The sequence below is a fragment of the Miscanthus floridulus genome, chromosome 6 (genome assembly GCF_019320115.1).
Source record: "Miscanthus floridulus cultivar M001 chromosome 6, ASM1932011v1, whole genome shotgun sequence".
Lineage (NCBI taxonomy): Eukaryota > Viridiplantae > Streptophyta > Magnoliopsida > Poales > Poaceae > Miscanthus > Miscanthus floridulus.
Genome location: NC_089585.1, coordinates 125,936,048 through 125,950,117, shown reverse-complemented (window position 1 = coordinate 125,950,117; position 14,070 = coordinate 125,936,048). Strand labels below are relative to the sequence as shown.

The 14,070-nt window shown below is 44.8% G+C and overlaps 1 protein-coding gene across 1 annotated transcript; it reads left to right on the top strand.

The window, feature by feature from the left end:
• The first annotated feature begins 4,006 nt into the window (after positions 1-4,006).
• Positions 4,007-7,179, top strand: LOC136459484 (protein TRANSPARENT TESTA 1-like). Its single transcript, XM_066459335.1, has 3 exons — positions 4,007-4,891; positions 5,576-6,043; positions 6,759-7,179. The coding sequence occupies exons 1-2, from the start codon at positions 4,184-4,186 to the stop codon at positions 5,996-5,998; spliced, it is 1,131 nt and encodes a 376-aa protein (XP_066315432.1). The 5' UTR covers positions 4,007-4,183; the 3' UTR covers positions 5,999-6,043; positions 6,759-7,179.
• The last annotated feature ends 6,891 nt before the right edge of the window (positions 7,180-14,070 follow it).

Here is a 14,070-nt window from a genome sequence, read left to right as displayed (position 1 = left end):
CATGCCTTCTGGTTCCTGTGAGTCTTCGTCGGAGGGACGAGGGGTCGGGGTTCGGAGTAACGCCGTGGTCAAGGTCTTCTGACTTGGTGGACCTAAGGGGTTAGGAAGCGGGCGCCGCTCCCTCGGGTCCATGGCGTGGTGATGGAATATCCGTCATTCTTGGATATAGCAAATCCTTTTCTAGAGCATAGCGGTTGTCGTATATCTTCATCGGGTTCCGTGTCCCAGGGCTGAAGGCGGCGCCTACAACTCTACAGGGCGAGGAGTTCGCACCTGTAATACCTTTCGAGCTATGCGACGCCCGGAAGGGTCTAAAGCACCTGTCCCGTCATTCCCTGGCAGTACTTTTCCTGCCAGGGCGTAGGGTATGGTCCTTGGAGCCATGGTTGACCCGAACGTCTTGTCTTGCCCTGTACCTATCATCTTGAGGGAACGGGGAGAACTTGTCAGGTAAGATGAAACCATTCTTTAGATATGGAGCAGGGCGAGGCTCGTTCCTTGCCGTCGGGTGAAACAAAGACCAATCCCTATCTCTTAGGTGAGACCAACCCTGCCCCTCTGAGGTCGGGCGAGGCGGAATCTATCCCTCAGCCCTCGGGCGAGACCGGGCCCGCCCTAAAGGCGTCGGGCGAGACGGAGACTAGCCCTGAGCCCTCGGGCGAGTCAGAGCCACCTCAAAGGCGTCGGGCGAGACGGAGACTAGCCCTGAGCCCTCGGGTGAGTTAGAGCCACCCCAAAGGCGTCGGGCGAGATGGAGACTAACCTTGAGCCCTCGAGCGAGGCAGAGCTATCTCAAAAGGCGTCGGGCGAGGCGGAACCAAACTCCTATCATTCGAACAAGGGACGAAACGGCACCCTTATGCATTCAGAAGTTTTTAATGTTCGGTAGTTATTGGTTCCACCTTCTGGGGTACCCCGGTATTAGGTCCCCGACAAGCAGAGAGTTTGCTCAGAATGGCACGTAGATGCCGTGTGGTTGAAGTCGTGCGTCCTGGAGTCGATGGAGGGCGCCCCTCCGACGGGTGCCGGGATGAGTGCCTCCTCGCGGAGGTGTAGTGTGCCGAGCCGGTTGGCGATGAAGTCTAGGCTTCCGAAGAGGAAGGCCTGGGATGGCTCAAAAACGGGTGGAACCCACATCCCAACAAGTAGGAGCGTGGGAAACTCTAGTGAGCCAAAGCGAATCGAATCGCTAGAGCCCACCACGGTGAGGGTGGTAGAAAAGTGGGCCATCTGATGACTAAAAAGTGTTGAACGTATAATGTCTTCCCCACGGACGTCGCCAATTGTCGGTGCAGAAAGTGACCAACAAGTAAATATTTGTAGTTTTATCGTACGTTGTGATCGGAGGTGGCCTAACACTCAATGACACAGGGTTTATACTGGTTCAGGCAACGTGGCCTACGTCCAGTTTGAGTCGGTCGGTGACTTTATTCCTGAGCCTAGGTGCTCGAAGTTTGCAGTGGGGGTTATAAACGAGAAGGAGAAAGATGGGGGTGCACGAGAGGTCCGGTTGGCTCCGGTCGGAAGGGCCGAGAGCGACAGGAGCTCCTCTATGAGCTAAGTGTTCAAGCGTGTGCTTGAGGTCCAAACCTAGCGGTTCTATGGTTGTGAGCTAGTGAACTTGGTTGATCTAATGAATCTGGAATGACTTGTATGCACTTAAAAATCAACTTGGGTCTCTTAGGAGAGAGCGCATCCCCTTTTATAGATGAAGGGGATAGCCTTATAAGTAAGAGGGAGAGAGTTCGTATGCTTCTAAGTCTTGTTGCCCACGCCAGCGGGTACAGGAGGATGGTAAGCGCCCACAACACTATTGGATGTCGGTTGTATGTGGAAGGTTACGTCGTCTTGTTTCAGGTATGCCAGATGTCGGCACCTGCATATACTGTTGATGCCCAGAGGCATGTGAGGAGTTTCACCATATTCACTTGGTAAGATAAATCCCGACGCCCGCAACACTGTCGATGCCCATAGGCATATGGGGGGCCTTACCGTATGGGAGTTAATGGCGCCCACAATACTGTAGATGAAAATGTTAGCGCCTACAATACTGTTTGTGTCAGGGTGGTTATAGAGTACTGTTCCTACAGGTGACAGGGTACGGTCCCTGGTATCATGGTTTGACTTGAGCGTCCTGCCTTGCTTTCTCCGTTCGTTCCCTGGTCCCTTCCGGGCATGCGTCCCCGGTCGGTTGGTCCCAGTCGGCTCTGGTTGCGCCAGTCGAAGAAGAGCGGTGAGCAGGATCTTTGCATACCCCGATCGGAGACATGGGGTCAGAGTCGGAGGTAGTGCTTTGCCAGGCCTTCTGATCGGAGAGACCGCCCGGAGGCGGCTGGCGACCGAAGTGAGCGCTCCGATCGGAGAGGTGGGCCGAAGTCGACAAGCGGACGCTGTTCCTCGTCGGTCTGACCTTTCGGTCGGTGACTGGACCGTCCTTCTGGACTATTGTTTTAGACACTTGGACCGGCTCATGAGTTGCGCGTTGTCTGCTTGGGTCGAGCCTTTGCGGGAAAGCCGGTCCACGAGGGACCTCGGGTTTATGAACCCAGCAGTATGCTTTGACTTATAATTAAGAATGACTTATGAATTATTCCTCTAATATTCTACCTGCCATTGCTAATGCCATAGAAAGGAGTACTCTGAGTGATTTATCATTATCATTGATCAATACTTATCATTCATATATATATATATATATATATATATATATATATATATATATATATATATATATATATATATATATATAATCATATGACTTACTCCTGTTATGAGTAGAATATTGGTTATGGTTTACTTCTCCATCAATAATATTTGTTATCAATACATGTCGATGCTAGATCGTCCCTGTGGTAAAAATATAAATAACGATACCTGAAATACTCCCGGGTGAAGTGCTACAATGGTATATTATCTGCGCGCTTGCAGATCCCTTTTCATTCATATCTATATATTCTTTCTAGTCACATAAATTAATAAAGAACTACTTAGAGTTATTTCAATAGTAATGCTAGGCAGTACCAACAAGTATCTTTGGTATTATGACTAGGGATAACAATTTAGTAAAGTAATGTTAGAAGATATATGTTTATAGTAAGTGGCTACTAAAACAAGTGACAAGTTAATAAATACCAACAACTTCTAAAATAGTATTACACGAATGTAGCTATTTCGCAAAAAGTAGATTTAAGCTTCACCTATTTGGTTGGCTTTCTACTTTTTAACAACATAATTACTTTCAGATGGTCAACTAAACATATAGCCTTAGTTGAAAATTGAACAATGGATTGAGCTGAAGGTGGAAGACGGTTTGTGAGTTGTCGGTTCATAATCTAGCGTTAGCAATAGTCACCTGAGAGACATCTTAGACTTCATAATAAACTTGTAAAAAGTCGAATTATTCACGAGAAATGTATTGCTAGCGACAAAAATATTACATCTGGTTTTGGACGACGATGAGTCAACATGGCCGGACCGGACCCCGTTGTTGATGTAGAGGACACAGAAACCGTTCCTCATCCTGATCTGTTTTAATTTATCGTCCCAGTGTGTACCTCTCACCTAAACTCCATTCAATACTCGGCATACCTCAGCACTGGCCAGTGACGACTATTCACTGGTCCAGTAATCGCAATTGACCGCGCGCCTTCGCCGGGCCTTCAGTCCTGATGCGCGGCGGCATGCAAGGCCAGGGACCATCAGTCCCAAGCTGGTTTTGATCAGTATACGCAGCACTCAGTATGCATTCGCACGCAAATTTATCAACAAGGTGTACAAATGACTGTACGATGTATGCTATGGTTCCGCTTGATCGGAGTTCATTCACACTACCACGCGTTATCTGACGCAGGTTTCCTGATTCTTTGCCTGCCTCGGGTGTGAAAGCCTCCAAACTTCAACCGCGAGGGACACACACGTAAACATTAGAGCGAGAAGCGTTGGACTCGAGCATATATATGGCAACCGGACTGGTGGCCACAGACCCTTCGTTTTCCACAGGGCCGTGACAGGCACGCCTTGACATTAAGCTGCTGCTGCTTGTTGTTGTTGCTAGCTACACCTCTCTCTCCCATCTTCTCCACTCCACCAAACCCCAAAGATCAAGAGAGCTAGAACACACTTACTTTGTAGTGGCTATATATAATAAGGGTCGTCGATCGGTGATAGATCGATATCAGGATCCATGGGGCCGCGGACTTGTGCCGCCATGGAAGGTGAGGCCGTCGGCTCGCCTTTCTTCCAGTGGCTCAAGCCGCGGCGCTCCTCGTCGCCATCGTCGTCGCGGTCGTCGTCTGGCTCGTCGTCGTCGTCGGCCTCGATGGCAGCGTCCGGGAATCATGTACTAGCAGCGCTTGGTGAAGAGGGACAAGCAGCCGGTGGAGTTGCGCAGGAAGCAGTGAGCAGCATGACGTGCCTGCCGCTGCTCAGCAGGCTCGGTGAGGGGAAAGGGGCCGGTGATCACGAGCAGCAGCAGTGCACCGTCAAAGAAGAGATCATGAGCGGCGGCGGCGGCGGTAGCGCGACCAGCGATTTGGCGCAGTCCGGCGTGGATTTGAGCATCGGCTTGCCGGTTGGTGGATCCTGCATTGAGGATGCCATCATGGAAGAAAAGGCTGACGAGGAGGAGGAGGAAGACGACGCAGAGGACGAGAGCGAGGAGGAGGGGGTGGATCAGCAGCAGGAGCATGACGAGGTGGTGCCGGCGTCGGTGGAAGGATCAAACAGCATCGTCGTCGGCGTGGGGAAATTCGGCGTGGTGGGTGAGGAGAGCGGCCTGCCGATCGCCGGCTGCCGGTACTGGATCCCGACGCCGGCGCAGATCCTCATCGGCCCAGTGCAGTTTATCTGCCATGTCTGTAACAAGACCTTCAACAGATACAACAACATGCAGGTATGTTACCATGTTTATTTGCCTATATACTGGATTGAACTTGGATCTTATTTGTTGCCGCACTTTTTTTGCGTTTCCCTGCCGTAACTCAAGTTAATTACTTATCTATCGACTCTCGTGTTGGTTTCGATAAAACAACAAAAGGCACGTCGCAATTGAGAGTGCCCCGCCCGCATGAACTTGCAAGAATTGAGTCAATAATTGATGAGTGTTATTGTGTATAAGCTAGAAATGACAGCAGCACACGCATTTCTACGTCATATATGATATGCGGCAACAAGAAGTTGTATAGGTGATGCAGATCATGATATTTTATTGGAAACTGGAAGTCGATCGATCGAACTCAATTTCATGCTTGACCTTGCCTCCAAAACCATGAACCATCATATATATACAGGTACAACCAATCATACACCATTTCTGCATGCACACACAACGACTTAATTACCCAGTAGTTCTTCAAAACAAAAGCACAGTAGTAAGCAATTCGATGTACTACAATCCACCCATGCATGCAAACAAAACAAGCAAAACGTTCATAAATCTTTTGCTTGTTTTGTTTGCATGGGTTGATAAATCTCAATTCACAAAAAAAATGTTCATAAATCTCCAATCTGTTACTACTCCAACTAATTAATCTACATGTGCATGCATTATACTCCGTACGTATACGTACTATTCCAGATGCACATGTGGGGCCACGGGCGCGAGTACCGCAAGGGCCCGGAGTCGCTCAAGGGGACGCAGACGCTGGCGCTGCTGAAGCTGCCGTGCTACTGCTGCGCGGTGGGGTGCAAGAACAACGTGGCGCACCCGCGCGCGCGGCCGCTCAAGGACTTCCGCACCCTGCAGACGCACTACAAGCGCAAGCACGGCGCCAAGCCCTTCCGCTGCCGCCGCTGCGCCAAGCCCTTCGCCGTCAAGGGCGACTGGCGCACGCACGAGAAGAACTGCGGCAAGCGCTGGTTCTGCGCCTGCGGCTCCGACTTCAAGCACAAGCGATCCCTCAATGACCACGTCCGATCCTTCGGCGCCGACCACGGCCCCGTCGACGAGCCCGCCGCCGCCCCAACAAAGGACCGCACCGTACGTTTCCACAATCGGTGAGGTCGTCTGCTGTCGGCTGCTATAGCTGCTAGCTAGCTAGAAGAGGTATCTATCTCCCCACCCATAAGATAATGAGACTTTTCCCTGTGTGCCATTATAAAAGATCGTAATCCCCTGTGTGTCTCTGAAAAAATTCAGCGGTCTTCAGCGCCACTACTCCAACTTTTTCGTGTCATCCATGCCACTTCCGTCAGTTTGGACTCTAACGCCGTCAAACTGCAGGTGTGAAAAGACGAAAATGCCCTTAAGTTCAAATATGTTATTAATTTTTTTTGAGCATCTTAACGACTTCAAATGAAAAAACTCAAAACTAGAAAGTTGTAGATCTCGTCGAGATCTATAATTTTCATATAAAAATTATTTTCATTTAATTCGCAAAAAAAATATGATTTGATATGATTAATATATTTTAGAAAAATCATATTATTTTTTTTGCGAAATTAAATGAAAAAAAATTATATGAAAATTATAGATCTCGACGAGATCTACAACTTTCTAGTTTTGAGTTTTTTCATTTGAAGTCGTTAAGATGCTCAAAAAAAATTAATAACATATTTGAACTTAAGGGCATTTTTGTCTTTTCACACCTGCAGTTTGACGGCGTTAGAGTCCAAACTGACGGAAGTGGCATGGATGACACGAAAAAGTTGGAGTAGTGGTGCTGAAGACCGCTGAATTTTTTCAGGGGCACACAGGGGATTACGATCTTTTATAATGGCACACAGGGAAAAGTCTCTAAGATAATTAAGGTGGTCTGCAGGCAGCAGCTGATGCAGTTTTGTTCCTACTCGTACCGTCGTGTACGTAGTTGCGAATGAACCATGCAGCCAGCCCATGCGATCGAGGATGATCAAGGTAACTAATTAAGCACAAGTACATATAGTATTTCCAAGGAAACAATTTAAAGCAAAGCTATATGTAGCTCAATAAGATGGCTCGTGCCAAATTAAGCTGTGAAGTAGCTGAATTTTCTTCTGCCAGTATCATGGGCTGCAGGCTGTGCAACCCGGCCTCTGCGTGCCCATATGTAACCTCTAGCTTGTAATGGAGAAAATTTCCCAGCTTCACAGGCTAATTAAATTTAGTGTGCAATCTAATATGCAAATGTATGAGATGAGGATACTGGATACTGGATACTGGATACTGGATACTGGATATTGAGGCATTGTTGATTGTTAACTGGCGTATATTGTTTGACTGGTTACGTTTATTGACAATGCTCCTTCTTGCTTAATTCATCAAATTTTCGGTAACTATCACTTCAATTTATATAGATATATTACTTCATTTTGCATGTGACTTACATATTTAATCTTGAAACACTGTTTTGCAGAAAGTTAAATTTGTATTGTATCTTCACTGACCACGGAGCTTATAAGGAAAATCGGTTAATACTATATAGGGCATGTTTGGTACGGTACAGTAGAGCTCCGCTCTAAACTCCTTCGTAGCAAATTCTATGGAGCCCCATCAAACGGTTAAAATGCTATTACTCTAGATTCTGGTAGGGAGTTAACAAGAATCACTAATCCATTTACACTATGATTTAGGAGCTAAAAAACCTAATGCTCTCCACTGCTCCTCATTTAATCACCACCGGAATCATCCAGAATTACTCCTCACCGGCTTCCTACCTTGCCCCGCACCAGAACCACTTTATTAGAGGAGTGAAGCTCAATAATTGGGAAGTGAAGCTCTACCACAGTGGCCCATAGTTTTATTTGAGTGTTGTTGTTGGGTCTTGAAGCATTGCAGGAGCTAGCTCTGCATATTAAGTATAGAGGTTTTCTTGGCCTATCTAGAGTGAACAATACAAGTACTTTAGGCTATGCGCAAAAAAAGATACAAGTATTTTGGGTGCCCCAAGCTCCAAACGAATACCCCATTATAGTTGACACACGTATACATAGTGCCTGTTTAACACAACTATCTAGGTGGGTACGTGTTAGACTTGCATTTTATAGTATAAAATAAATTAATTTAAATATATATAACTTTCAAAGTGTCCACTGCTCTTGCTCCAAAATTTTTGGAACTAGGAATGAGTAGCCCTAGAAATTCTTAGAGCTGGAGCTGTGCCAAATGTGCCATCTTACCCATTTTAACAGTCTAATTGAAACATAAGTGTGTGCGTCAAACTATAAACTTAAATTGGCTATAGCAAAAACACAGACGCAGGTACCATGAATGAGTTGTAGGTTCGATCACTAAGCACAACCAATATGTATATCCCTTCGTTCTAAACTACAGATTGTTCTGAATTTTTTAAATATATATTATATTTGCTACAAATTTAGGTATAGATTATGTCTAGATATATATATATAATAAAAGTTATGTATATTTAGAAAAGCTTGAATGATGTATAATTTGAATGGACGAAGTACTCAAGGACCAGTAGTGTGCTGTAGACGCTGCATCGCCAGCTGCTAGCTAACATGCATGCACATCAGTACTACCCCTGTACTGTATATAACATACAGTCGTGAGCATGCCGCGCGAATTTGGCCTCTTATGTGGCGTTAGCTAGCAAAATTTTCAACATTCTTCGCGGAAGGCTACACGCGGGCGCAAGTCAACCGGGAAAGCGACGGATGCACGCGCACAGGGGCCATATCATATCGCGTCACCAGCAGACGACGCAGATAAAATCAAATCAAAGGTTAACTTGGACAAGGATCGCACTCACACACAGTCACAGCTCTTAACCTTGATCAAGTGGGCCGGCCGGTCTCACCAGCTAATAAGAGTAATTATGGCGAGGATTAGCTTTGAACCTTTTGCCAGATATGCTTTCCGTCTCCACATTTCTAAAGCCTCCGCCGGCCCTGGGAGGGCAGTGCAAGGTGACGAGCGAGCTAGCTTTTCTCGACCGAGTCCAACTTTGTGGCGCGCGGCATGGACCATCACAGCCTGGTCACACGCACCTCTCTAGATCGATCGAGACCCAATGCAAGTGTTCGCTTCATCCAGCCTTCATTTGGCGTGAGTGCGATGGTATGCAAGCTGAGAAAAAAAGAAGATTTATAAGAAAGCAGAAGGATGACGCACGTACGTGTATTCCAATTTGCGTACTTGACTACATACATGAAAATGTGCTCGGGTAATATACTAGTCCAAGTGGTTGCATTTGCATACATACGAGGCAGTAATGGTCTAATGCTTAAGAGCAACTCCAGCAAGAGGACCATTTTTTTTTTGGTTTTGACAGCTACAGTATGTCCATTACTCGGTTTGTAGTTTAAGGTTGAAAATTAAGGCCCTGTTGAAAGGTCCTAATATGGCTAGAGGGGGATGAATAGCCTATTTAAAAAATCTACAAATTAACTAGAGCAATTTGATTAGTATGACAAATAGCGTAATGCAAACTTGCTCTAGCTCTACAAGGGTTGCAAGCCACCTATCCAACAATTCTAGTTGCAATGATTACTTAGGCACACAAACTTGCTATGAAATTACTCACTAAGAGCTCTCAACCTTGCTACTCTAAAGAGCTCAACTAGATGAATGTAAATAACAAAGCAAGCTCTCAATTCTAATTACACTAAAGAGTTTGTATCAACTAGTTTGCAAGAATATAAATAAGTGAGTAGGGTGATTATACCGATGTGTAGAGGATGAACCAATCACAAGATGAATATATAGCCAATCACCGGTAGAATGCCAAAGACACGAGACAATCGATTTTCTCCCGAGGTTCACGTGCTTGCCAACACGCTATGTCCCCATTGTGTCGACCAACACTTGGTGGTTCGGCGGCTAAGAGGTGTTTCACAAACCTCGTCCACACGATAGGACACCGCAAGAACCGATCCACAAGTGAGGTAACTCAATGACACGAGCAATTTACTAGAGTTACCTTTCGGCGCTCCGCCGGGGAAGGTACAACTCCCCTCACAATCACCGGAGATTGCCACGAACAATCACCAACTCATGACAATCCTCCACCACTGCTCCAACCGTCTAGGTGGTGGCAACCACCAAGAGTAACAAGCGAAATCCACAGCGCAACACGAATACCAAGTGCCTCTAGATGCAATCACTCAAGCAATGCACTTGGATTCTCTCCCAATCTCACAAAGATGATGAATCAATGATGGAGATGAGTGGGAGGACTTTGGCTAAGCTCACAAGGTTGCTATGTCAATGAAAATATGCAAGAGAGTGAGCTTTAGCCGGCCATGGGGCTTAAATAAAAGCCCCCATGAAATAGAGCCGTTGTACTCCTTCACTGGGCACACTGCGGGCTGACTGGACGCTCCGGTCAGACTGACCAGATGCTGGCCCCCAGCGTCCGGCCACCCGATGGACGCCACGTGTCACTAGCTTCAAACGTTGTTCGTCAGATTTCAACGGCTATGAAGCTGACCGGACGCTCCGGCAAAACTGACCGGACGCTGAAGCCCCAGCGTCCGGTCGTTTCCAGTAAGCTCCCCGAGGCGTATTTCTTCGACCGGACACGTCCGGTCCACCTTGACTAGACACAGACCAGCGTCCGGTGCAATACCCTAGGTACTGTGCTGACCGACCAGTTCGACCGGATGCATGCTACCAGCGTCCGGTGCTTTCAGACCCAGCGTCCGATCAGTTGACCGACGCCAGCGTCCGCGCGACCAACTCGTTTTTCACTTCTAACTTCTTCACCCTTGCTCCAATGTGCCAACCACCGAGTGTATCACTTTGTGCACATGTGTTAGCATATTTTCACAAATGTTTTCAAGGGTGTTAGCATTCCACTAGATCCTAAATGCATATGCAATGAATTAGAGCATCTAGTGGCACTTTGATAACCGCATTTCGATACGAGTTTCACTCCTCTTAATAGTACGGCTATCTATCCTAAATATGATCGCACTCACTAAGTGTCTTGATCAATAAAACAAAATGGCTCCTATATTTTATACCTTTGTCTTGAGCCTTTTGTTTTTCTCTTTCTTCTTTTCCAAGTTTGAGCATTTGATCATCACCATGCCATCACCATTGTCATGATCTTTGTCTTTGCTTCATCACTTGGAGTAGTGCTACCTATCTCATAATCACTTTGATAAACTAGGTTAGCACTTAGAGTTTCATCAATTAACCAAAACTAAACTAGAGCTTTCAATCTCTCCCTTTTTGGTAATTGATGACAACCCTTATACAAAGATATGAATTTAAGTTCATTTGAGTCCATGTTGTTTGCCCAAGCATATTTACCATATGTAAAGGATATGGACAAGTTTCATGAACTCCAAATGGTAGTAATTGCTTTCTCTACATATGTGCTAGGAGTTTGGATTGAAGCTTGCACATATGCTTAAATAGGAAATATAGGAGTCAATTTCTACCAAATGATGCTAAGGTATAAGAGATGGACCTTTGAAGCGTGATACCAATCGGAGTGCACCAATATACCATCCTTAGCACCATTAGTAACTAGACATATACAAGAACTAGAATATCCCATGAGATCAACATTATATGCAAGGGTCTAGTTTCCATAAAATGAACATAAGTCTAGTTACTTAGCCTATGCATGCTAGTTTTTCATTTCAACATTCAAACCTACAACTAGCATACACCACACAAGCATGGACATTTGAAATTAAAACTTATGCCATGTAAGCAAACATATGTAATGTTCATTCAAATGCACCATACAGGTTTATGAGCTTGCTCCCCCTATTTGTATGCTCAAAATTTTAATTGATCCCCTTCTTTTGTCATATATTATCTCTCCCCCTTTGTTTCACTATCTTTGTAGACTATTTCTCCCCCTTTGTCATCAATGACCACAAAGGCTTAAAGTGTAGATAGGGTAGGATTATTAATGTCAACAATTTGCACAAAAGGTGGCCTCAAATTATAGATATGTTGGGGTGAAACCATGTGAAATGAGGATCATTTTCTCAATTTGGTTCAATCTAGATTACTTGTAAAAGATATTTAACTCGGTTTGATCCAAGGACAAGCTTCTTCACACCTCCAAATAAGGGTTATCTTGTACCATGTTGAGTTAAACACTTATAGCTCATTTTCTAAATCAAACACTAGGTTTACAAGCCCACAAACATGTCATATGATACCACTAGATCATTTCAAACATACAAGCAATAGTGGTACCATACAAGCATCAAATATATTTGATTTTCATGAATGAGCCTATTCAAATGTGAAATATGTTCTAGATGCACTAATCATATTCTTAGCAAGGATGTATGCCATGCCAATCAACTTTTACCTTGGATTGCTCGAAGGAGAGGCATGTCATATAATGGGGGTGCATCAACACATATTGGAGAAATCAAGTATGTTCAATTCATTTCTTAGCTTACAAAACCTTTTCTCATCAAGTGGCTTGGTGAATATGTCGGCAAGTTGATCTTCGGTGCCCACACTCTCTATGCAAATGTCCCCTTTTTGTTGGTGATCTCTTATGAAATAATGGCGGACATCAATATGCTTTGTTCTTGAGTGTTGAACCGGGTTGTTGGTGAGCTTTACGGCACTTTCATTGTCACATAGCAATGGCACTTGCTTGAACTTGATTCCAAAGTCACTTAAAGTAACATTCATCCAAAGTAATTGAGCACAACAACTACCGGCCGAAATGTACTCCAATTCGGCGGTTGAAAGTGCTACACTATTTTGCTTCTTTGATGACCAAGATACAAGTGATCTTCCCAATAGTTGACATGTGCCCGATGTGCTTTTTCTCTCAACTTTGCATCCCGTATAATCGGAATCCGAATATCCAATCAACTTAAATCTTGCTCCTTTGGGATACCATAATCCAACATGTTGTGTATGCTTCAAGTACCTCAATATTCTATTTATTGCCTTCAAATGACTTTCTCTTGGTGAGGCTTGAAATCTAGCACACATGCATACACTAAACATCACATCCGATCTTGATGTGGTCATATAGAGTAGGCTTCCAATCATAGACCGATACATCTTTTGATCCACCATGTTACCACTAGCATCACTATTCAAGCTTCCACTTGTCCCCATTGGTGTACTAATAGCTTTACTCTCATCCATTTTAAACTTATTGAGCATGTCCTTGATATACTTGCCTTGACTCACAAATGTGCCATTCTTCATTTGCTTGATTTGAAGACCAAGGAAGTAACTAAGCTCTCTAATCATGGACATCTCAAACTCACTTGCCATCATCTTGCCAAACTCCTCACAAAATTCTTGATTTGTTAACCCAAAGATGATATCATCAACATAGATTTGCATTACAAACAAGTCATTCCCAAGCTTCTTGGTGAAGAGAGTGGTGTCAACCTTTCCCATCTTAAATCCCTTAGAGAGTAGGAAATCCCTTAATCTCTCATACCATGCTCTAGGTGCTTGTTTCAATCCATACAAAGCTTTTCTCAACTTGTAGACATGGTTGGGTTTCTTCTCATCTTCAAATCCGAGAGGTTGCTCAACATACACAAGCTCATTGATGTACCCATTTAGAAATGCACTTTTCACATCCATTTGGTACAACTTGATGTTGTGGGCACAAGCATAAGCTAGCAAGATCCTAATTGCTTCCAATCTTGCAACCGGGGCATATGTTTCTCCAAAGTCAAGACCTTCAACTTGAGTGTAACCTTGAGCCACTAATCTTGCTTTGTTCCTTATTACTATCCCATCTTGATCTTGCTTGTTCCGAAAGACCCACTTAGTTCCAATCACATTATGATCCTTAGGCCTCTCAACTAAATCCCATACTTGGTTTCTTGTGAAGTTGTTTAGCTCTTCATGCATAGCATTGATCCAATCAACATCCCTCAAAGTTTCATCTATCTTCTTAGGTTCAATGGATGACACAAATGAGAAATTCTCACAAAATGAAGCCAATCTTGATCTTGTTTGCACACCTCTTGAAATATCACCAATGATAGTGTCCAATAGATGATCTCTTGCAACATTGGTTGGTTGAAGCACTTGCACTTGATTGCTAGCATTTGATTGATCACTTAGTTGAGATGATGAACTAGCCATTTGTTGATCTTGCACATTGCCATTACTAGTGCTTGCTTGGATTTGATCATGAGAACCGCTAGCTTGCACATTTGAGTTAGAGAGCA

Excerpts from the sequence above, each read along its gene's own strand:
- LOC136459484 (XM_066459335.1), top strand. The coding sequence starts at position 4,184 with ATGGGGCCGCGGACTTGTGCCGCCATGGAAGGTGAGGCCGTCGGCTCG. Across the intron at positions 4,892-5,575 it reads ACAGATACAACAACATGCAG|ATGCACATGTGGGGCCACGG; the intron begins GTATGTTACCAT and ends GTACTATTCCAG.